A 26,026-nucleotide genomic window follows, 5' to 3' on the forward strand; every position below is an offset into this window, starting at 1 on the left:
GGATAGTATATGCTTGTTAGTTTATTAATTCCACTTATAAAAAATAATACCGTATCTATATATAAGGACTATTTAAAAATGTCCTTTCAATAGTCCTGTAGAGAGAATAGACACATTGTTATAACCAACTCTGTAGGACTAACAGAATGATGATATGTAAGCTTTTCAAAATACCACAACATTCCAGTTCACACTTTTTACTATAGTTTTACAGTCTGAGAGCTACATGCATGTTTTTGTATATGCATGTATTCGTGTGTGTGCATATGATAAAGCACGTCTTTTTAAGTAAATATTTAATAATATTTAAATGAGTGTATAGAACATACCAGAAATTACATTGTATTTCATGTCTTGGTTTGGGTTCGTAAGTAATATTTTTCAATGTCATGGTTTGGATTTTGATTACAAAAGCTAACAACAGATTTAACTTTTAGATTTAACTGATATTTAATGATGCTAAGTGCTTTTGAGCTAACTTCTGAACTAAGTCTAGACATTGCTTACAGAGTATCAAGAAAAATATCTATACATTAGACAATGACTTTTAGTTAAGAAGAGCTCATAATCTTTTTTCCTCCTAAAGTAATAAGCTGATTTAGGCTTATTACTTATATAAATAAATTATTACATTAAAAAATATTAAATATCATTTTATTATTTATATGTAAATAATAATCATATATATGTGTGTGTATTTGTAATTAGTACTCTCCTTTCCTTCTCTTTTGTTTGACAGTAATATCATAGTCTAGTGAAGAATTGATATAAACCAATTTTTATTCCAAAAATGAAGTCATACTCATTGCTTCTCTGTCTCTACAACAAATTCAGGCTATATGGAGGCTATCTTACTCTTAATGCAGTGGTCATAAACCATTTCTAAGAATGTAACCTTCTGAGCACTAGAATATCTGTGAGTCACAGATGTACTCAGATGGAATAAGCCTTTGCGTCCTCCCTGTAATAACCCAGGCTTCATTGTCAAACAGCTCCCTGACTTAAGCTCAGCTCCATCTACTGAGTCCTATTGATGTGCACAAATCTGAATTTGGGTTTTGTTATAGCATTGCAACTCTAGTGACATACTTGTCTCCTTCCCCCCATGAACAACCAACCACAGTACAATCGTAGTCACAGATCAGCCACTCAGGGTAGTCTGACTTCTGCTTAAATCACTTAATTTACTGCGGAGAAAGAGAGAATGCTTTCATGAAATTGAGGATCTGGAAAAATGAAGAGACACTAATATGTATCATAATTCAGTACTTCAGTGAGTGAGGGGATTTAAGAAAATTTTGATTTATTGTATTGATATTTTAATCTTATTTTTAAATTTTTTTCTTGACCCATTTCCTTGTGTATTATCCTGTTAAAGCCTTTCAAGTGTAAATATCTCACTTTTAATAATATTTTACTTGGAAAAAATGCAATGTTATATAATAACTTGGGGAAGGAGAAGGGAGAGTAGGACCAAGTGGGTAGTGACTTGAGCTAGAGGTGAAGTGAGTTCTGTGTCTGCTCCCTGAAGCACAGAGATAGAAAGGGCCAAAGGCTGCATTCTGCTGATCTTGGAGGTGAAGATCTCTGTGACTTCCATCAATGAAAGAGCAGCTGGCCAGCGCTGTATTTTTACCTCATTTTTATTTTCTTAAAACTAATCAAGGTGACCTTGAAAGTTCAGGTTAGTACCTCTTACATCCTTTTCTAATCTCTAAGTTGCACAAATAGGGAGAGATTTTGTTCAGAGTGAACTGAAATGTTATGTTGTGTGTATATGAATATTTCTTTTACTTTTGTAAAATGAATTTCTTGACTTAGACTTAATGCTTGTGTTCTTGCAACATTTCTTTGCCTTGCACTATTTTTCATAAGGTCAGAACAATCACTCATAGCTTACTTGTTTCTGAATTTCTCTCTCACATATTTCTCTTTTCCTATCCATTTATGATCTCTTATAAGAGGCCAGCCTCCTCGTTGTGTAGTTTGGTGAGTTGATGGATACTCCTAGCAGTAACGTTCTCTAGAAGACTGGTTCTCTTCCCAGCACTGCTGTTTTCTGAGTATCCTAGGGCATGTCACTTAGCCTCCTAAGTTTCCATATAACCCAGTAAAGAGGAAAACCAACACTTAATCCCTGCTTTGTCCCAAGGTTTTTGAAGATTAAGTGAGAAAGGGAAAATAACTGATGCTTTTAAACTGTCAATCATGACTAAACTGTTAGGATGTACTATCATTGTACATCGCTATTATTATAGTTTATTGTTTTCATGGCATTTTTATTTCAAGGTCAATAAAGTCAATGAAGAGAGACATATTTTACAAGCAACTGTATTGGCAATCTGTATTGAACGTTGGTTTGTATTCACATATTTTCCAGTATGTAGAAAATATTACATAGTCGTTTAATGGACATAAACATGTATTTGCATTGGGCACTCAAGTAACTATCAAAATGTAAGCCCTCTTCAACAGAGGCCAGTGGAGGAGTAGATCACACAGTCTGCCGAGGTCCTAGGAAAAGTGAATCTCCGACTGAGATGGAAGCTGAAGACTCTTACAGTTGTGAGCTTTGTGCTTCTGCACCTTTAGGAATATCGTAGTTCTTAGAGGAATGGAAAAAGCAGTATTTGTTTCATCGTAATTGTTTAAAATTAGGCCAATAGTATTTGAATTGTAAAAGAGTACGGGAGGGTAGATAATTAGTGTTTGAATTCATTGACATTCTTTGTAGTGTAATACTGAAATCTAGCATATGCCATTTACATTTGGAATATTTTCTGATATATGGGGCAAGAGATTAGAATTCTAGAAAGAAATACATGTACTTGCCTCCAGCAAGGTAAATTGAGATCTTCTTCCCACATGACCCATGCCTTGCCTAGTTTTTTTGTTTTTTTTTTAACCTGTTCCATTAATGTACCAACCAAAAGCTCTTTGCATCTGCCCTTTCCTTGAAAGAAGATGAGGGCATCTACATTACTGTTGGAACCTTACCATTTGGTTCCATTTGACTGTTTAGAAGTATAGTAAAAGTAGATTGAAAGATTAAATGAACCCGGAGCTCAGTGGCTGGCCAGAATATAACACCTTTGTGAATTGGTATGTCTTGTTACAGCTTGCCCAACTATCCAGAGGGCTTACCTGGCCCACCATTTCATGTACACTTTGCCTTCCTCTTTCCTGATATGAAAACTAGAAGTCAAAGCTGGAAATTAGGTAATACTTGAGATTACGTAGGAAAAAAAGAGATTTTTTTTTGAAAGCAAAAGTGGGTAATTGAGGGCCAGCATGTTTCTGGCTTTTTATTTTTTATGTAGTTGCCTACCATTTCATGTAAATTTTGGCCCCAGCTACCAAATATCAGGCTCTATCTATTGAACTTGGAAGGACAGATCGTGTTCTGCTGATTCTGATCATTTTTCTGAATAGTAAAAGCTTTGCTTCTGTGTTTCTCATCAGTAAGACGGTAAAAACTATAAGAACAGCCTAGTGTTCAGAGGACTATTATTTCTTGATGTCAGCATCCATAAGACTGATCAGTGAATCAACAGACATTGATTAAGAACCTGCTTTGTGCACGACACTGGGAAAATAACAGGAAAAACAAAGATGAATAAAACATTTCCCCTCACCTCAAGGAACTGACAATCTGGCTGAAGAAATAAGATTCCATAATAGTTAAACAATACAAGGGGAAAAAGTGCCAGCTCTGTCAGAGGGCAAATTGTGAGATAAATACTCATCACTTCAAGGTCACTGGACATGAGACTTCATCTGAAGGAGTGTAAGTGTAAGCTGGACCCTGAGGGATGGCAGGATTTGGACAAGCCAAAAAATCACGTAAGCTCTGTTTATGTTTTATGTAGTTACATCCTAAGAGTCTCGTGCTGTATTATGCAATCAGCACATTTATTTCTGTAGGCAGCACAGCAAGCCCAAAGTCCCTGTGCTTAAAACAGCCAAGGAATTGAAACATACTATTACAAATAAGATCAGATTTAAAGAAGGGTGATTAAGAAGTAATGGAGATCATTTCCAGTGTTTCTAACAATCCACATACAGAGCTAGAGTTGTATTTATGTTCAAGGATACAAGGATGATAATAATATTTACCTGCAGGCTCTTTTGGCATTCCTGGTATGGTATGTCCTCAGAAAAAAGGTGATAAAATAGTATCGGATATTACATTATGTAGTGTGACTAGTCTGAGCACACGTGGGGTGTTTGAATAATTCAGTGTGTGCTTTAAGTGGCTTGTATACATGCATGTATTTGTACATCATTATTTTAATCTAAATTATGTGAATATCTCACAGAATTAAAGGGAAGGTTGAACAGCCAGTCTTCAGAAAAGAGAGGAGGAGGGTTTCTCTATAAATACCAGTAGCAAGAGTGAGCTGACAGTCTCTTCTGAACGTGGCAGTGGATGCACCACTGGCAACTTTTTTTCCCTCATGGCTCTGTTTAAGGTTCACATTTCTTGGAAAGTTTTTTTTGTCCTGTCTTAGGACATGTGTCCATCTCTTACCCAGGAAGTTCTGGGCATTTTCATGGTGAGCCCCATCAGGATTGCATGAGATTGAGAAGGTTGAAATCTACAAGGAAAAATTGAGTTGCCATTATCAGAAGAAGGGGGGTGAGGCTGCAAACAGTGGCACCACTAAGTACTGAATTCAGTAGCTTATTTTGAAGTAATTTATTTCTCATTAAAGCCCTATAAGGCAAGCGTTAACATTCCACTGTTATAAATAAACATGACTCTAGTTAGAAAATGTGGTTCTAGGATTTTAGCAAGTTCGGTATCAAAACCTGTACACCGCTCGTAGCAACACACACACGCGCACGCATGCACGCACACGTGCATAAATTTCTTAAGCAATTAAGGTTTCAACTCAAATGATTCAGTTATTTCTATTGATCAGATTTGTCGGTGTTCGTTACGTTATCTTTTCCATATAGGGTGTAGCATTTGTGTTCATGTAGCCCACTCACCTTCATACTCTATTTGTGAATATCAACATGCACATCCATAGCTGGGTGATACGAATACTACTTGTGAATACGGAGAGGGCCATTTTAGTCGATCTTCACAGCTTATTGAACAGCAGCGCTGGTAACTACAGGCATTTATTAGGGGATTGATTTTGTTTCAGATGCACAGAACACCGAGGATATTCAGATGTATTACATGCGGTCCCAACCCACTTGTCATCTAGCTGGAGGAGAGATCTTAGGCGAAAACTTATAAAGAATCCAATGTTAAATCTGGAAATGAGAAATCATGTAAAATTTTCTCATTTTGCAGATGAAGAAACAGAAGGGTACAAATGGCGAATGAAAAGCCCAAATTAGTACGGTAGGTTTGCTGCAGGATTGTGGCTGTAAATATTGCCCAGTCTGTGGTTCGTGGTGGTGCGGCACAGAGAGCTTGTAGTGAAGGCCATGGGCCCTGTATACTGCAGGCTTTCTTAAAAAGGCTCGATTTCTGAAGTAATTGGGAAGGCTTGGTGCCTTACCAAGGCAGAGGATTGTCTTTAAGGAGTAGTAGGACTACAGGGATTGGAAGGAGGGAAAATAGGAGTAAAGAAGGGCCAACGTGAGGAGAGGCACCTCAGTGGAGATACACACCATATTGTCATTTAGTCAGTTAATACATCAGTGTAACTGTCTTAGAGTTTTAGATAGAGCAGTGGAAAAACAAAACGAAAAGAGGCTGAATTCTAGAGTGGTAGGTAGTAGAGACTTAAAGCTCATCTATGTGCGATGTGATATATACTGGAAAGATGGTTCAGACAGATACGGTTCTGAATCCTGGTTCCATCAACAACCAGCTGTGAGACTTTAAAGTCCAATACTGAAATACAGCAATAATGGTACCTGCTTGCCTTAGTTAGAAATTGTGCTTGGCTGGTTGAAACAAAGCTTAACGCTAATGACTTACCAATGAGAAGTCTGGAGCCAGGCAGTCAAAGACTGACAATTTGGCAGGATAGTGTCATCAAGGGCTTGGCTTCTTATGTCGGGCACTCATCACCTCATATTTACAAGATGACTTTTGGGTTGCTCTCCATTGTGTTCATGTCCCACATGAGATAGAGGGGAAGGGGCAAAAATCAAATGCCAGCTGAATTAGCAACTCTCTCCTATCCTTGAGGGAGTTTTTCAATGATGTTCAACACAACTTTCTTTTGCATCTCATTTGTTAAACCTTAGCTATAAGGACACTGCATCTACAGGGAGGCTAGCAAGTGTAGTTTTTCAGCTGGACACATGGTTGCCTCCAACAAAAGCAGGGATCTATTAATAAGAACTAAGGGCAAGTGGATATTAGGTGCGCAAGTAAAAGTCTCAGTCACACATGACCTTACATAGCTGTTTGAGGATTAGGAAAAAAATGTATATGTTCTACATTCTCAGTATATTTAGAGGGAGGGACAGGTTGATGAATCTGCTTTCAGATATTCTGAGCTTTAGTTGAAGATGTTGCCGGTATCTGGAGTAGTTTAGGAAATCTCAGAAGAAGGATTGAGGCTGGTTATTGAGATTTGGAGGTGTCTGCATAATACATGGAGAGGGCAGAAGCTTTAACTGCTAGTGCTGCAAAAATATGGAAGCGATCTCTTTCATTGGTCACTCCAACATACAGTGAAAGAGGTCAAGTATTTTAGGTTGTAATTTATAGAAACTAGAGGGATCGTTGTGAGTGTGCACACCACTAACTGCAGCACAAGCTGCTTTAAAGATAACTTTGGGTCATGATTAGAGAAACACCAGTCCCTTTCTTTCCTGTTCAGCCTCTAATTGATTCAGGCAACTGTATTTCTCTGTCCTTAAGCCAGTAGATCCGGAGCTGCAAAGAGTGTGCTTCTCCCAGCTTCTTCAGAACCCTCTCTCTCTTTTGGCTCACTCAGCCCTCCCAGATTCTAATTCAGAGACAATTTCCCCTGCTCACTCTAAAAAGTGCCCGTATTTTTTTTTTTTTTAGTTGTTTTGTTTGTTTGTTTTTTTATACTGCAGGTTCTTATTAGTCATCAGTTTTATACACATCAGTGTATACATGTCAATCCCAATCACCCAATTCAGCACACCACCATCCCCACCCCACCGCAGTTTTCCCCGCTTGGTGTCCATATGTCTGTTCTCTACGTCTGTGTCTCAACTTCTGCCCTGCAAACCGGCTCATCTGTACCATTTTTCTAGGTTCCACATACATGCGTTAATATACGATATTTGTTTTTCTCTTTCTGACTTACTTCACTCTGTATGACAGTCTCTAGATCCATCCACGTCTCAACAAATGACTCAATTTCGTTCCTTTTTATGGCTGAATAATATTCCATTGTATATATGTACCACATCTTCTTTATCCATTCATCTGTTGATGGGCATTTAGGTTGCTTCCATGACCTGGCTATTGTAAATAGTGCTGCAATGAACATTGGGGTGCACGTGTCTTTTTGAATTATGGTTTTCTCTGGGTATACGCCCAGTAGTGGGATTGCTGGATCATATGGTAAATCTATTTTTAGTTTTTTAAGGAACCTCCATACTGTTCTCCATAGTGGCTGTATCAATTTACATTCCCACCAACAGTGCAAGAGGGTTCCCTTTTCTCCACCCCCTCTCCAGCATTTGTTGTTTGTAGATTTTCTGATGATGCCCATTCTAACTGGTGTGAGGTGATACCTCATTGTAGTTTTGATTTGCATTTCTCTAATAATTAGTGATGTTGAGCATCTTTTCATGTTCTTCTTGGCCATCTGTATGTCTTCTTTGGAGAAATGTCTATTTAGGTCTTCTGCCCATTTTTGGATTGGGCTGTTTGTTTCTTTAATATTGAGCTGAATGAGCTGTTTATATATTTTGGAGATTAATCCTTTGTCCGTTGATTCGTTTGCAAATAATTTCTCCCAGTCTGAGGGCTGTCTTTTCATCTTGTTTATCATTTCCTTTGCTGTGCAAAAGCTTTGAAGTTTCATTAGGTCCCATTTGTTTATTTTTGCTTTTATTTCCATTACTCTAGTAGGTGGATCAAAAAAGATCTTGCTGTGATTTATGTCAAAGAGTGCTCTTCCTATGTTTTCCTCTAAGAGTTTGATAGTGTCCAGTCTTACATTTAGGTCTCTAATCCCTTTTGAGTTTATTTTTGTGTATGGTGTTAGGGAGTGTTCTAATTTCATTCTTTTACATGTAGCTGTCCAGTTTTCCCAGCACCACTTATTGAAGAGACTGTCTTTTCTCCACTGTATATCTTTGCCTCCTTTGTCATAGATTAGTTGACCATAGGTGCGTGGGTTTATCTCTGGGCTTTCTATCTTGTTCCATTGATCTATGTTTCTGTTTTTGTGCCAGTACCATATTGTCTTGATTACTGTAGCTTTGCAGTATAGTCTGAAGTCAGGGAGTCTGATTCCTCCAGCTCCGTTTTTTTCCCTCAAGACTGCTTTGGCTATTCGGGGTCTTTTGTGTCTCCATACAAATTTTAAGATGATTTGTTCTAGTTCTGTAAAAAAATGCCATTGGTAATTTGATAGGGATTGCATTGAATCTGTAGATTGCTTGGGTAGTATAGTCATTTTCACAATATTGATTCTTCCAATCCAAGAACATGGTATATCTCTCCATCTGTTGGTATCATCTTTAATTTCTTTCATCAGTGTCTTATAGTTTTCTGCATACAGGTCTTTGGTCTCCCTAGGTAGGTTTATTCCTAGGTAGTTTATTCTTTTTTTTTTGCAAAGGTAAATGGGAGTGTTTCCGTAATTGCTCTTTCAGATTTTTCATCATTAGTGTATAGGAATGCAAGAGATTTCTGTGCATTAATTTTGTATCCTGCAACTTTACCAAATTCATTGATTAGCTCTAGTAGTTTTCTGGTGGCATTTTTAGGATTCTCTATGTATAGTATCATGTCATCTGCAAACAGTGACAGTTTTACTTCTTCTTTTCCAATTTGTATTCCTTTTATTTCTTTTTCTTCTCTGATTGCCGTGGCTAGGACTTCCAAAACTATGTTGAATAATAGTGGTGAGAGTGGACATCCTTTCTCTTGTTCCTGATCTTAGAGGAACTGGTTTCAGTTTTTCACCATTGAGAATGATGTTTGTTGTGGGTTTGTCCTATATGGCCTTTATTATGTTGAGGTAGGTTCCCTCTATGCCCACTTTCTGGAGAGTTTTTATCATAAATGGGTGTTGAACTTTGTCAAAAGCTTTTTCTGCATCTGTTGAGATGATCATATGGTTTTTCTCCTTCAGTTTGTTAATATGGTGTATCACATTGATTGATTTGTGTATATTGAAGAATCCTTGCATCCCTGGGATAAACCCCACTTGATCATGGTGTATGATCCTTTTAATGTGCTGTTGGATTCTGTTTGCTAGTATTTTGTTGAGGATTTTTGCATCTGTATTCATCAGTGATATTGGTCTGTTATTTTCTTTTTTTGTAGTATCTTTGTCTGGTTTTGGTATCAGGGTGATGGTGGCCTCACAGAATGAGTTTGGGAGTGTTCCTTCCTCTGCAATTTTTTGGAAGAGTTTGAGAAGGATGGGTGTTAGCTCTTCTCTAAATGTTTGATAGAATTCACCTGTGAAGCCATCTGGTCCTGGACTTTTGTTTGTTGGAAGATTTTTTTTTTTTTTTTAATATTAGCACCATTTTAATTTATTTATTTTTGGCTGTATTGGGTCTTCGTTTCTGTGCGAGGGCTTTCTCTAGTTGTGGCAAGCGGGGGCCACTCTTCATTGCGGTGCGCGGGCCTCTCACTGTCGTGGCCTCTCTTGTTGCGGAGCACAGGCTCCAGACGCGCAGGCTCAGTAATTGTGGCCCACGGGCCCAGTTGCTCCATGGCATGTGGGATCCTCCCAGACCAGGGCTCGAACCCGTGTCCCCTGCACCGGCAGGCAGATTCTCAACCACTGCACCACCAGGGAAGCCCCCTGTTGGAAGATTTTTAATCACAGTTTCAATTTCATTACTTGTGATTGGTCTGTTTGTATTTTATATTTCTTCCTGGTTCAGTCTTGGAAGGTTATACCTTTCTAAGAATTTGTCCATTTCTTCCAGGTTGTCCATTTTATTGGCATAGAGTTGCCTGTAGTAGTCTCTTTGGTTGCTTTCTATTTCTGTGGTGTATGTTGTAACTTCTCCTTTTTCATTTCTAACTTTATTGATTTGAGTCCTCTCCCTCTTTTTCGTGATGAATCTGGCTAATGGTTTATCAAGTTTGTTTATCTTCTCAAAGAACCAGCTTTTAGTTTTAGTGATCTTTGCTGTTGTTTTCTTTGTTTCTATTTCATTTATTTCTGCTCTGATCTTTATGATTTCTTTCCTTCTGCTAACTTTGGGTTTTGTTTGTTCTTCTTTCTCTAGTTCCTTTAGGTGTAAGGTTAGATTTTTGATTTGAGATTTTTCTTGTTTCTTGAGGTAGGCTTGTGTAGCTATAAACTTCCCTCTTAGAACTGCTATTGCTGCATCCCATAGGTTTTGGATCATCGTGTTTTCATTGTCTTTTGTCTCTAGGTATTTTTTGATTTCCTCTTTGATTTCTTCAGTGATCTCTTGGTTATTTAGTAACATATTGTTTAGTCTTCATGTGTTTGTGTTTTTTACGTTTTTTTCCCTGTAATTCAATTCTAATCTCATAGTGTTGTGGTCAGAAAAGATGCTTGATATGATTTCAATTTTCTTAAATTTACTGAGGCTTGATTTGTGACCCAAGATGTGATCTATCCTGGAGGATGCTCCGTGTACACTTGAGAAGAACGTGTAATCTGCCGTTTTTGGATGGAATGTCCTATAAATATCAATTAAATCTATCTGGTCCATTGTGTCATTTAAAGCTTGTGTTTCCTTATTTATTTTCATTTTGGATGATCTGTCCATTGGTGTAAGTGAGGTGTTAAAGTCCCCCGCTATTATTGTGTTACTTTCAGTTTCCTCTTTTATAGCTGTTAGCAGTTGCCTTATGTATTGGGGTACTCCTATGTTGGGTGCATACATATTTATAATTGTTATATCTTCTTCTTGCATTGATCCCTTGATCATTATGTAGTGTCCTTCCTTGTCTCTTGTAGCATTCTTTATTTTTAAGTCTATTTTATCTGATATGAGTATAGCTACTCCAGCTTTCTTTTGATTTCCATTTGCATGGAATAACTTTTTCCATCCCCTCACTTTCAGTCTGTATGTGTCCCTAGGTCTGAAGTGGGTCTCTTGTAGACAGCATATAGATGGGTCTTGTTTTTGCATCCATTCAGCAAGCCTGTGTCTTTTGGTTGGAGCATTTAATCCATTCACGTTTAAGGTAATTATCGATATGTATGTTCCTATGACCATTTTCTTAATTGTTTTGGGTTTGTTTTTGTAGGTCCTTTTCTTCTCTTGTGTTTCCCACTTAGAGAAGTTCCTTTAGCATTTATTGTAGAGCTGGTTTGGTGGTGCTGAATTCTCTTAGCTTTTGCTTGTCTGTAAAGCTTTTGATTTCTCCACCAAATCTGAATGACATCCTTACTGGGTAGAGTAATCTTGGTTGTAGGTTCTTCCCTTTCATCACTTTAAGTATAGCATGCCGTTCCCTTCTGGCTTGTAGAGTTTCTGCTGAGAAATCAGCTGTTAACTTTATGGGAGTTCCCTTGTATGTTATTTGTTGTTTTTCCCTTGCCGCTTTCAGTAATTTTTCTTTGTCTTTAATTTTTGCCAGTTTGATTACTGTGTCTCTCGGTGTGTTTCTCCTTGGATTTATCCTGTATGGGACTCTCTGCGCTTCCTGGACTTGGGTGGCTATTTCCTTTCCCATGTTAGGGAAGTTTTCGACTATAATCTCTTCAAATATTTTCTCTGGTCCTTTCTCTCTCTCTTCTCCTTCTGGGACCCCTATAATGCGAATGTTGTTGCGTTTAATGTTGTCCCAGAGGTCTCTTAGGCTGTCTTCATTTCTTTTCATTCTTTTTTCTTTATTCTGTTCTGCAGCAGTGAATTCCACCATTGTGTCTTCCAGGTCACTTATCTGTTCTTCTGCCTCAGTTATTCTGCTATTGATTCCTTCTAGTGTAGTTTTCATTTCAGTTATTGTATTGTTCATCTCTGTTTGTTCTTTAATTCTTCTAGGTCTTTGTTAAACATTTCTTGCATCTTCTCGATCTTTGCCTCCAGTCTTATTCTGAGGTCCTGGATCATCTTCACTATCATTATTCTGAATTCTTTTTCTGGAAGGTTGCCTATCTCCACTTCATTTAGTTGTTTTTCTGGGGTTTTATCTTGTTCCTTCATCTGGTATATAGCCCTCTGCCTTTTCATCTTGTCTATCTTTCTGTGAATGTGGTTTTTGTTCCACAGGCTGCAGGACTGTAGTTCTTGTTTCTGCTGTCTGCCCTCTGGTGGATGAGGCTGTCTAAGAGGCTTGTGCAGGTTTCCTGATGGGAGGGACTGGTGGTGGGTAGAGCTGGCTGTTGCTGTGGTGGTCAGAGCTTAGTAAAACTTTAATCCACTTGACTGTAGATGGGTGGGGCTGGGTTCCCTCCCTGTTGGTTGTTTAGCCTGAGGCAACCCAACACTGGAGCCTACCTGGGCTCTTTGGTGGGGCTGATGACAGACTCTGGGAGGGCTCACGCCAAGGAGCACTTCCCAGAACTTCTGCTGCCAGTGTCCTTGTCCCCACAGTGAAACAGAGCCACCCCCCGCCTCTGCAGGAGACCCTCCAACACTAGCAGGTAGGTCTGGTTCAGTCTCCCCCGGGATCACTGCTCCTTCCCCTGGGTCCCAATGTGCACACTATTTTGTGTGCGCCCTCCAAGAGTGGGGTCTCTGTTTCCCCCAGTTCTGTCGAAGTCCTGCAATCAATTCCCACTGGGCTTCAAAGTCTGATTCTCTAGGAATTCCTCCTCCCGTTGCCAGAACCCCAGGTTGGGAAGCCTGACGTGGGGCTCAGAACCTTCACTCCAGTGGGTGGACTTCTGTGGTATAAGTGTTTGCCAGTCTGTGAGTCACCCACCCACCAGTTATGGGATTTGATTTTACTCTGATTGCGCCCCTCCTACCGTCTCATTGTGGCTTCTCCTTTGTCTTTGGATGTGGGGTATCTTTTTTTGTTGAGTTCCAGTGCCTTCCCGTTGATGATTGTCCAGCAGCTAGTTGTGATTCTGGTGTTCTCGCAAGAGGGAGTGAGAGCACGTCCTTCTACTCTGCCATCTTGGTTCCTCTCCCGTATTTTCTTTATTTCTCTTGGTTAAGGATTTTTTTTTTTCCCCTTCAGGTAACTTTATCATTAGCTAATGTGTCACACATAAATTCTTGCTTTTTGCATGTCCAGAGTCCAGAGGGGCTGGTAGAAAATAGGGAACCCCTTTAATACTGGGGGTATCTCAAGTCCTTGTGATTAAGAGATATAATAACCACTGTGACTATTTTCCATGGTTTGTCTACTCCTGGTCCTTGCCCAGGTTTCCACCTCTTCTCAAGATAATTCCTCATTCCCTTCCCACGCCTGTCCCAGTTTCCTTCATTGAGAGTAGCAATTTGTTGGTTTTCTCCTAAATACTTATTATAGATTGCTACCTTTCAAAATATTTTGTTTATATACTGTATTTCCTGAGATACAGCGTCACATGCAGGTCCTCCAGATTAATTGCTGAATGTATGAATGAGTGAAAGGGAGACATAAGAATATCAGAATAATTCATGAAATACCAAATACATATATATGAGGCTATTTAGTGAAAGCTAAGTAAGAGTTATAGCTATTTAAAAATATACTGAATTGTGGTATTTCATGTTGTATGTAAGTCAAATCATCATGCTGTAACCGTAAACTTATATAGTGCTGTATGTTGATTATATCACAATAAAACTGGAAGAAAAAAATGTAAAAGAAATAAAAAATAAAGATACACTCAAGTTATAAGTGGAAGCTACAGAGTTTATGATTTAGAAATAATTAATATTTGGATGATAGAAACTTTGGTGTCCATTCTTCTCAAAATTTATAGAAGCGTAGGTGATAACTACATCCCCAAAAGGTATAGGGGTTTTTCTATGAGGTGAACAGAAGTTGGAGATATTTAACATATTAAATGAATTATCAAGTTTAATATCCTTTATTCGAATGCTGGGAGTTTTGAGACTATTGATAATAGAGGCAAATGTTTTAGTTATTGACTTTAGCTCAGTGGGGGGGATTGCATGAACTCATTAAGACAGATATATGCCAAGTTCAAGGCCTTTTTGCTTTGTAAGAATCTAAAAGTCTGTTTTTTCCTGAATATACAAACATTACCATAGTAGTTTGAAAAAAATGAACAGTTCAGGCTTTTAGTATTGGCTCGATTGATGCATGAGTGCATGGGTATTGAGTTATAATCTTCATGTCATACATTAATATTAATTATTCTATTACCATTGGATTATATATATATCTATATAATATATATTTATACATATAATTAAATAATTATATATGTATAATCGTTGCATACATAGAGAATACGTTAATACTATGAAATATTGGCATATAATGTTTTGACTAAAGCAACATTTCAGAGGAGAAAATCTAGGTCTTCTATGTAATTGAAAATTAAAGTCTATTTTTAACATTAAATAAACTCATTTCTTGTTTGCATGGCTGTTGTGTGGGAAGTAGACTGTAGACAATAAGAATTGAAGTATGTTGATAAGGAGTAAAATGATGCAAAGTCTAGGCTAAAGTAGGCAGTAGCTTGGAATGATATCTACCGTCAAGTACTATTGAAAACTTGGATGCAGAGACAAGAAAGAAAAACAAATCTAGGTTTTTAGTTTGAGTAACCAAGTGACTGGTAGTGTCATTTGCTCAGGTGGAAAGGCGTGAGGGTGGAGGAGGTTTGGGGGTTGGTAGGAGACAACATCAGTCTGGGCATGTTACGTTTCAGGGCAGGTTGTGTATTTATGTGGTTCTACTAAGTAAGTAATTCAATATGTAAGTTTGGTTGGCCAAGGAAATTTTATATAACTGTAGGTGTCATCAAAAATATAGAAGTGAATTAAGCTATAGGACTCTGTAAGTTGCAAGGAAAAGTGTTTTTACAAAGAAGAGAAGGGAGTCCGTGGAAAAGGTTTTGGGGGAGTGCGAGTAGTTAAAGACAACAAAGGGGAGGGTAAACCAGCCGAGGTGACTGAAAGGAGCAGAGAGTGAGGTAGGAGAACAACAGGGAATATGTGGTATTAATAAAGGCAGAAGGAGAATGTGTTTTGAGGAGTTGTCAGTGGTCAATTGTGGTAAATTTAAATGAGATAGAAAGTAAGAAAAGAAAAGTGAACAATGGATTTGACCATGTGGAGGCCAACGATGAACTTGACACAAATGGAAGAAATTTGTTTTTTTAAAATAGAAAACACACATGTTTTTGATTCAAATAAAGCTGTAGAGATGGAAAAGGATCCAAATCCCAGGAGAAACATTCTTGAGGTCAGCAGATAGGATGGATAGCTCAAGTAGAATGGTTTGATTTTGATTTGAATAAAGACACTTAGCTACAATAAAAGGATGGTAAGTAGAGGGTATGGGGGAAACTCAAGATTTATTTTTCCTCTCATATCTCATGTAGCACAGATACTGGAGGTGAGGGTGAGTATATTTTGTACTGCCTTTGCCATTTTCAAACTATTTAATTTTCTTTTCCCTTTCAAACTGTCAACTCTTTTGTAGAATGCATCACCATACTTTACTCAAAATTTTTCATGTTGCTATCAACCATCAAATATATAGTAATCACACTGATTTGTTGAGGATTTTAGTACGCAGATTATTTTATTTCTCCCCACCGTCACTTTTGGCTTCTCACTTTCTTGGTCGTCTTGACTTTAGTGATCTGTTTCTCTGCCTCAGTTTTGTCATAGATTCTTATGAACATACCCTTGGCTTGCTAACTCTCATAGATACACTACTGTTGAAAATCGACTTCAGGTATCTCATTCTCTGTCTGCTACTTCCCACTCCAGCAATTCTGCATCCTGGTAAAGTCCTACCACCAATTGGTGCTACCAGAATCTTCTCGATGTCAATCTGCCTTCCCTTATTTCCTCGGTTCTCTCTTACAAACTTAGAGACCGTGGACCTTCATTATCATCACTCACATGTTGGTACCCTTATCCTCCTAACCCTCCTCTCCTCTCATTGTCCATGACTGGTTAAACCCAACCCTCTCCTTTTTATGTATCTTCAAATACATAGATGAGAACAAAGCAAGACAGACAAACGGGATGACTGGTTTTACATTAAGTCAATGTACATAAATCTCAAAGGGGCAATCCACGATGCTCAGCTATTCCATTATATTCTCCCTAGTATATGCATTTTTGTCTCTTCTAAAAAAAGGAATTCTCTCTCCTCCTCAAACCACCTTCTCCTCTCTGTCTTAGCTGACAACCTTGTCTCCTATGCCATCAAGAAAACAGAAGCCATCAAAAATAACTTTGTAATATTCTCAAATACCTGTTGCTGCACAAAGACAATAATATTTGTGGATCTGTGGTCAGTTTTTTTGTAACATTTTCCTATGCCTTCTCTTTCCTTTTTAAGTTTCTTGCATCTTGTTATATAGCAGACTAGTAGTAGATGATTCTATTTAATAATAGTAGTTGAACTACTATGGAAACAGAGAATACTTTCTGAAATTGGGTGTGTGTTTATCTGTTTGTTCATTTGTTCATTTGTGTAATTATTTGTTTTTAAATGAGAGTCCTTATTTCACCCACCTAGAAACACAAGGACATTTGAAGATAGTCATTAATGAGGGAAGGGAGAATTTTTGTATATGAATCAAAAAATAGCATAATTGAACAAGAATACGAGTGGTAGTTATTTACTAATATTTAGATAGAGATATTTTGAGAAAAGCCTTTACATGCCAAAATATTTATGTAATTTGAGGCATTCTACTTTTTTTAAAAGTTTTATTTTATATTGGATTATAGTTGATTTACAATGTTGTGTTAGTTTCAGGTGTACAGCAAAGTGATTCAGTTATGCATATATCCATTCTTTTTCAGATTCTTTTCCTATATAGGTTATTACAGAATATTGAGTAGAGTTCCCTGTGCTATACAGTAGGTCCTTGTTGATTATATCGTATATGTTAATCCCAAACTACTAATTTATCTCTCCCCCCACCTTTCCCCTTTGGTAACCATAAGTTTGTTTTCAAAGTCTGTGAGTCTGCTTCTGTTTTGTAAACAAGTTCATTCGTATCACTTTTTTAGATTCCACATATAAGTGATATCATATGATATGTCTTTTTCTGTCTGACTTACTTCACTTAGTATGATAATCTCTAGGTCCATCCATGTTGCTACAAATGGCATTATTTCATTCTTTTTAATGGCTGAGTAATATTTCATTGTATATATGTACCACATCTTCTTTATCCATTCCTGTGTTGATGGACATTTAGGTTACTTCCATGTCTTGGCTATTGTAAATAGTGCTGCTGTGCACATTGGGGTGCATGTATCTTTTCGAATTATGGCTTTCTCTGGATATATGCCCAGGAGTGGAATTGTTGGACCATACGATGGTTCTATATTTAGTTTTTTAAGGAGCCTTAATACTGTTCTCCATAGTGGTTGTACCAATTTACATTCCCATCAACAGTGTAGGAGGGTTCCCTTTTCTCCACACTGAGGGGTTCTGCTTTGAAACATGTCTGTGGAACCCTGGTCAAGGCCCCCGAGTGAGCAATATAAAAACAGAAAGGTTAAGACCAACCTGGTGTTATTAAGACAAAAGATGTTTCTAAGTATATGTGAATGGGTCAGATGTCTACATATGTTTCATTTTAGAGGGACCTCTAATCTTGACCAGGGCTTCTAAATCTGATGTGAATGTTTTTTTGTTTTTGTTTTTGTTTTTTTTTTGATGTGAATGTTTTTTAGGAGCCACAGTTTGGAGTTTATAACGGCATATTCAAATCCACTGTGAAGATAATTATACTATTGTCTTTATTTTGTACTGTTGGACAGAAAAGCAGAGATTACTAACAAGCAGGTTATGAATCAACTGGAACATTGGTGAAGTTTTAAACTAGACATATTTTATGTTAGTATGACAGATCATGGAGTCAGCAGAATTTGGTGATTGGCTGTGCAATTAATGAAATAAATTCAGCAAATTATAATCAAACAAATATTGAAGTGTTTGTTTTTTTTAAATATTCAATTAGGTATTCAATTGACAGAAACACAGACTTGGAGAGATACTTCAATATTGATGCCAACAGTGGAGTTATTACAACCGCCAAATCTCTGGATCGAGAGACAAATGCTGTTCATAATATCACAGTCCTTGCAATGGAGAGCCGTAAGTTGTAAGGTTTAACATTAAATTAGGATGGAGGACATTGAGAGTGGAGAATGGGTTGACATGAGTTTACAGTTTCGACTTGAATTTTACTAGGTGTTTGTTTGAATTCAGCAAAATTTTGAAATTTTCTAATTTCAAGCTGCGAAATATTTATATTCTCTAACTTTATTTGCTAATACTTACAGAGTTAGTGAAAAGAGGTTACTGTAAAATAATGGGCCCGAGTTACCCTCAGAGGGTTTCTGCTTGTTTTGTGGTCATACTTCATGTGCTGCATTTATGCTGACATGGGGTTGGTCCAGTAGTTTACAAAAAAATAGTAAATTGATCTCTAACCAAGACACCCAGATTTCAACATTCTCATATTGAACTAATTTTGGTCCTTGATAAGAAAAACATTGAGAGAACAATGCATAATTATATTGTGTGCATGTTATATACATATGTAATAGGTACATAACATATACACGTATTCATACAAAAATCGGCTCTAGCATCAAAGAATATTGAAATTCCTGGCTTGTCACTGTGTGTGTGTGTATGACATTTGGATCAGAGTTTGCGTTGCTCCCTTTAAAGTCTACAGTGCTGTGGTTCTAGATTTTATTCAAGTCTTAGTCATTTCCTTATTAGATTGTGCTTTAGAGAGGCAAACATTTTTGGTTGATTCTAATCGTTTTAAATATGAGTTTCCTAAGTAAGATGGGGTTGGAGTAATAGCTTTACTCTGAGAACAAGCAGACCGTGGAGGTATTGTGGGTTCAGTTCCAGGCACCACAGTAAAGTGAATACCACAATGAAGGAGTCACACACATGTTTTGGTTTCTCAGTGCATATGAAAGTTGTGTTTATACTATACTGTAATCGGTTAAGTATATAATAAATAGCATTATGTCTAAAAAAATCAATGTTTACACTTTATTTAAAAAATACTTTATTGCCAAAAACTGCTAACTGTCATGTGATCCTTCAGCAAGTTACAGTAGGAACATTAGGAACATCAAAGATCACTGATCACAGATCACCATAACACATATAATAATAATAATAAAGTTTGAAATCTTATGAGAATTACCAAAATGTGACAGAGACACAAGGTGAGCAAGTGTTATTAGAGAAATGGGACCAATTGACTCGCTTGATGAAGGGTTGCCACAAACCTTCAATTTGTAAAACACACAATATCTGCAAAGCGCATTCAGGTGAAGTGCAGTAGAACGAGGTGTGCCTGTAAATGAAAAAAACGTTTTCCCGTTTATTAGAGAATCCATCTCAAATAGGAAGAGGCTACGTGGCCATCACTATACTTGACATCAATGACAACGCCCCTGAATTTGCCATGGACTATGAGACCACCGTTTGTGAAAACGCCCAGCCAGGCCAGGTGAGAGTCTCCAGAATACCACGCTCCTCGTTCGTGATTTCTTTAAAGATGCCCGGCGGCGGTTGCCTTTGAAATTCTGCCAGCTTTAAGATAAAATATAATCAGCGTGTTTCAGCAAAACTAACGCTTTGATGTGTAGCATCAACTAATATTAAAGGAACTTTCAAATTCTGTTTAATTGGGATGATGAAAGTTCCTCTGGAAGAAAAGGTAAACGTTGTAAAAGCCGTGCTAAACGGTTAAGGGCTTAGGCTTTTTTAAGGAGAAATATAGCATGTTAAGCTCGATTGGGCCAGTTCCCACATTACACAGCGGGGCTGAAGTACCTTGAAGTTGTACGAATTAAGTGTAGTGTAATCTCCTTGTGGTTTGGTCTACTCATCTATATTGTCAGTGTCCTGTGATGTTTACTGACGTGGTATAATCAGTTGGTACAGCTTATTTCTGAGGTTCACAAAAGTAAATTCAAATATGAATTTTGAAAAGGACATGATTTGATTTTCGGAGCCCTTTTTAGATTGGGTTCATATTAGTACACCTGACACCACCGCCTCCCCCCTCTCCTCACACAGCTCATTCAGGAAGATGATATTTATCACCCGGGTAAATTTGCTCTGTCCTGCCTCACAAGACAGCTGAGCACACCAACATGCTTTCAAGTTTTACATTCTCTGTTCCTAGGTTATCCAGAAAATCAGTGCTGTCGATAAAGATGAGCCATCCAATGGACACCAGTTTTATTTCAGCTTAACAACGGATGCAACGAATAACCACAACTTCTCATTGAAAGATAACAAAGGTAAGGTATAATTTTTTTTGTCAGAGGAGGCAACAGGTAGAAGCTTTCTAAGCAAGTACTTTTTCTCACTCAGGAATGCTGATTATGTAATTTTTTTTCTTCTTCATACCAGCGAGGACATTAATTAAAGGGCAGTGAGCCCCTTAAGTAATTTTTATCTATGGATTTGCTGTCATGAAGAAGAAACTGCTACTTAAATCATTTTAGGCCTAAATCCAAAGAAGGGGGGAAGCCAGATCCATCTCTCTCTGTCTTCTAGACATTTGCTTCCTTACTTGTATACCAAGCTCTTAATCCAGAGTATCTAATCAGTTGAGGACCAGCTAAATGGCTTAACAAGGATTATACTACCTAGGCATAGCCTGAGAGGTTAGGAAAATAATTGGACTTAACACATTACAACCTAAATCAACTTTGACTTAATATTTCAATGCCAACATCAGTTATTGTTTTATTTTTAACATAAAAATAAAAGTAATCCATGCAAATAACAAATATACTCTTTATGCAAAGAAATATAAAATTAAAAAAGAACAAAGAATTCCCTATCATCCCAAATCCCATTTCTCTGCTTCAAAGATAAACACTCTTAATCAGTTTTATAAATGTCATTATAGAAACATTTTTACAAATACCTATAGGTAGATTCTGGTTTTGCTCAATTATATAAACATATATATATACTTCTAGACATAGAGACAGTATATAGACAATTGTAAAAACTTTCAAAGGAAGCATGAGAACTTGCTGTCTATTGTCTAATTTTGAATACTCTTCTCTCTCTGTATAAAGAGAAAGGAGTATACCCCAACAATATAGGAATTGTAATTCTTCCCGTCTGAATGTGTTACTCAGCTTTCAGAAAAACAAAATGTAGAAATAAATTTGTTAAGTCTGGCTTATCTAAAAATACTTTCTTTCAGAAGATGGACATTATAAGTGCTTTTGCCTGAAGCCACCACTTATTTTACTGCAGGAAATTCAACTTTGGCCTCAGAAATTCAATCTGAAAATAATACATGTTTCTGATCCCGCTCTCTGCTAAATGAGGATACTGTCTTTTCCCCGTAGTAACATAAAAGGAAGCACATTCTCTATGTGGGTAATCCCAAACTCTCTGACTTAATCATAGTTGGAAAGGACAGTTCTCAGCATTTGCATTCATCCAGCACAGATGCAGAGAGGGGAGTTTATGATTTTCCCAAGAAGGGTCTGAACGTTTCCCCCATTTGTCATCATCCAGTACCACGATTGTAGGACAGCACAGGCACTAAAATGGCTGGATTTCCAGGACATTGACACAGCCACACAACTGAAAGATTTCCCCAAGGGCAAGCCCAGAGCTCCCTCGTCTGTGGGAATCTTGGAGGAAAACATAAGGAATAGGAAGAAAGAACGTCAGTTCATCCGTTGACTTCCATTTTAGGAAGCACATACAGAACATGATGAATTTTGTGATCTCTTTTGTGAACATTATGTTCCTCAACATGTGAACATTGCTGTAAATTTTAAAATCACATACATCAGATATTGGTCATTTTATCATGTGCTCCTCAACGTGTCGTGTGTGTGTGTGTGTGTGTGTGTGTGTGTGATTTGATGTCAGGCATGTTAGGTTACAAATCAACAACTCTGAAAAAACTTTGTGTATCAAATCATAAATATGTATAACATCTGAATGGTTGGAAGGCAAAGACTAGGGGTGTGTGTGTCAGGGGTACAGAAACATACTCAAGACAATATGCTTCAACAACTCCATGTGTAGTTTTTTAATGAACACTCTTGAATTCGTACATTTTAAAATAAAAGATTTGTTTACATGAAAACCTACCAGCTGGAATCTGAAAACCAAACACTTTTCTTCCTACCACATTTATAATTCCAGTCTCATGTGTGCTTGCTGTTCTGTGCTGTTTGAGACAGAACAGATTTCAGCTTGCTCTTTCATTATTGTTCATTCTTTCATGTCATTGGATAAAGCACACTGGGTAAAACTATGGTCCTGGTGTTCCTTCTTTTCCATTATATTTTCATTAATTGCTCTAAATTTTAAAATCACATAAATTCCATTATTAATTAATTAAGACAAGTTAACTGAACAAATTGTTAGCAGATTAAAAAATCTATTTCTGATATAGAAATCACAGTTGTGTCATACAGACTTACTGATCACTGTTAAAAGTTTCATAATTACCATAATAGGTTAGATGAAACAGAATATTGAATATATTATAAATTAAACACAAATGACCTATTTTATCACTGACAAAATGTTTATATACATGGTGTTTTGGTAACCCTATGTACCAGTACGGATTTCTTAAAATTACACAATAATTCCTCTTTTGAATATCTATGCATACTCATTTTAATTAAAACTAGAGTGGCTTATTTTACTTCTTTCTATTTTGGGCTTGGAACTTGTCCAAGAAAAGATGGATTGGAAATTTCACCTATGCTCTCTGATGATGATGCAAAAATACTTAACCTGTTAATTTTTATTATCTTCTCTATAAGCATATGGTTTGAAATGTTAAGATTAGTAAAAAGGTAAATTATATATAATTTTTACAAAGTTGCAGGTAATGTAATAAATGATGTATAAACATTTTCCCGTTCAGTTTTACTTTATAACTGTTTCTTTGGATATAACCATATAGCATGACCTAAATGTATTAAAATGTGTTCACATGAACCAATATTTGGAAATACGGCTCTCTGTCAAAAGAAGCTAAGGAGAGTGACTTAAGTCAGATAAAGTTGTTTTTTTTTTAATTAATTAATTTATTTTTTTAACATCTTCATTGGAGTATAATTGCTTTACAATGGTTTGTTAGCTTCTGTTGTATAACAAAGTGAATCAGCTATACATATACATATATCCACATATCTCCTCCCTCTTGCATCTCCCTCCCACCCTCCCTATCCCACCCCTCTAGGTGATCACAAAGCACCGAGCTGATCTCCCCGTGCTATGCGGCTGCTTCCCACTAGCTATCTATTTTACGTTTGGTAGTGTATATATGTCCATGCCACTCTCACTTCGTCCCAGCTTACCCTTCCCCCTCCCTGTGTCCTCAAGTCCATCTCTACGTCTGTGTCTTTATTCCTGTCCTGGCCCTAGGTTCTTCAGAACCATTTTTTTTTTTTTTTAGACTCCATATATACGTGTTAGCATATGGTATTTGTTTTTCTCTTTCTGACTTACTTCACTCTGTATGACAGTCTCTAGGTCCATCCACCTCACTACAAATAACGCAATTTTGTTTCTTTTTATGGCTGAGTAATATTCCATTGTATATATGCGCCACATCTTCTTTATCCATTCATCTGTCGATGGACACTTAGGTTACTTCCATGTCCTGGCTATTGTAAATAGTGCTGCAATGAACATTGTCGTACATGACTCTTTCTGAATTTTGGTTTTCTCAGGGTATATGCCCAGTAGTGGGATTGCTGGGTCATATGGTAGTTCTATTTTTATTTTTTAAGGAACCTCCATACTGTTCTCCATAGTGGCTGTATCAATTTACATTCCCACCAACAGTGCAAGAGGGCTCCCTTTTCTCCACACCCTCTCCAGCATTTATTGTTTGTAGACTTTTTGATGATGGCCATTCTGACTGGTGTGAGGTGATACCTCACTGTAGTTTTGATTTGCATTTCTCTAATGATTAGTGATGTTGAGCATCCTTTCATGTGTTTGTTGGCAATCTGTATAACTTCTTAGGAGAAATGTCTGTTTAGGTCTCCTGCCCATTTTTGGATTGGGTTGTTTTTTTGATATTGAGCTGCATGAGCTGCTGGTATATTTTGGAGATTAATCCTTTGTCAGTTGCTTTGTTTGCAAATATTTTCTCCCATTCTGAGGGTTGTCTTTTCGTCTTGTTTATGGTTTCCTTTGCTGTGCAAAAGATTTTAAGTTTCATTAGGTCCCATTTGTTTATTTTTCTTTTTATTTCCATTTCTCTAGGAGGTGGGTCAAGAAGGATCTTGCTGTGATTTATGTCATACAGTGTTCTGCCTGTGTTTTCCTCTAAGAGTTTGATACTGTCTGGCCTTACATTTAGGTCCTTAAAGTTTGGTGGGACAGAGTCCATCAGAAATCTTGTGTTCCATGCATTTGCTTTCTTTACTCTAGACAACACAGCCTCAATTCTCACCAGGAGAAATGGCTTCCGGAGACAGGAGCAATCTGTTTATTATCTGCCAGTCTTCATCGTGGACAGTGGATCACCGTCACTTAGCAGCACCAACACCCTCACCATCCGTGTCTGTGACTGTGATGCAGATGGGGTAGCCCAGACCTGCAACGCCGAGGCCTACGTCCTCCCTGCTGGCCTCAGCACGGGAGCCCTGATCGCAATACTGGCCTGTGTCCTGACGTTACTGGGTAGGTACTGTTTGCAGTGCTTGCTCTGTAAGAGCAGTCACAACACCATAGGTCAGAACTTCTTTCTTTTCCTCTTCATACCTTTTGAGAACATATGCAGATATTCTAATTCATGGTATTTGGGTCACAGAGCAATCCATGATCATTGGCCACACTTTCCAGTGATAACTCAGAAAAATTATCAATTTCATTTTTTTAAAAACAGTGAAGATAAATGGCTTATGTTTAAAATTGAATTTTTTTCAAGATTTTAAAAAACATATACTATATCTCCCAGCTGTTTGCTTTAGAATTCCGGGAACTGTATTAGAGTAAAGAGAATTTTTTCTGTGTTGCTTTGATAATATGCTTATTTTAGAAATAATGGCCTTGGGTGGAATCTATGATATTTAATTCCTTAAGACATGAACATTCTTTATATTAGTCTCTATTCTTGCCTGTGTGTTTGAAATACATAATGAAAAAAGACCAATGAATATGGGGGCTTAAAAAAAAAGAAATGATGGCTTTATATCCTACCTCTCTTAAGAAAAGATTTAAGGTGGGTTTTATAATTATTTGCGAATCTTAAAAGGTTTGAAATTTCAGCAGTGCAAAATTTCCCAAGAAGAATTTACATTTAATTGTACTTTTCCATGATTACTTTATTATGTGGTTAAGTTAGATTTATAACTCAGAATTGCAGTTTTATAAGAGATTATGCAGCATCCTTTTAAAAATTGGGAGGTATCCAACATGGGCATTGGGTAATGGGTTTATTCCTCTACATTCTGTGAGGGCAAAGTGTACCTTCCTACAGCAAGGACAATAAGCATTTAATTTTGCATCTGAGCCTGTACTCTGTGTTTTCTTGGGGTTTAATATAATTTGTAAATTCATTTATATTTTTGTAAATGCAGAATTTAGCAATGGGAGTCATAATTGTATAATGTTTAAAAACAAGATTTATGGAGTTCGATAAAACCTAGTTTTTGTGACTGCCTCCAATATGTACTAGCTCTTCACCAGGGGAACATTACTTCTTCTAAGGCTAGCTTCTTAATCTCAAAGGGGAATAGAACTAGACTCATAAGGTTGTTGTGAAAATTACATGAGATAATTCATGTGCCAACC

General features: G+C 37.3%; 1 protein-coding gene across 1 annotated transcript in view; it reads left to right on the top strand.

Annotated features, from left to right (window-relative positions):
* CDH7 (cadherin 7) overlaps positions 1-26,026 on the top strand; it is a 117,097-nt gene that overhangs the window by 75,504 nt on the left and 15,567 nt on the right. Inside the window, exons 7-10 of the mRNA XM_068562533.1 lie at positions 18,198-18,334; positions 19,600-19,721; positions 20,403-20,520; positions 24,662-24,913. Of these exons, the coding sequence (XP_068418634.1) occupies positions 18,198-18,334; positions 19,600-19,721; positions 20,403-20,520; positions 24,662-24,913 (629 nt within the window). The remainder of the gene's footprint in view (positions 1-18,197; positions 18,335-19,599; positions 19,722-20,402; positions 20,521-24,661; positions 24,914-26,026) is intronic.

The sequence above is a fragment of the Eschrichtius robustus genome, chromosome 14 (genome assembly GCF_028021215.1).
Source record: "Eschrichtius robustus isolate mEscRob2 chromosome 14, mEscRob2.pri, whole genome shotgun sequence".
Taxonomy (NCBI): domain Eukaryota; kingdom Metazoa; phylum Chordata; class Mammalia; order Artiodactyla; family Eschrichtiidae; genus Eschrichtius; species Eschrichtius robustus.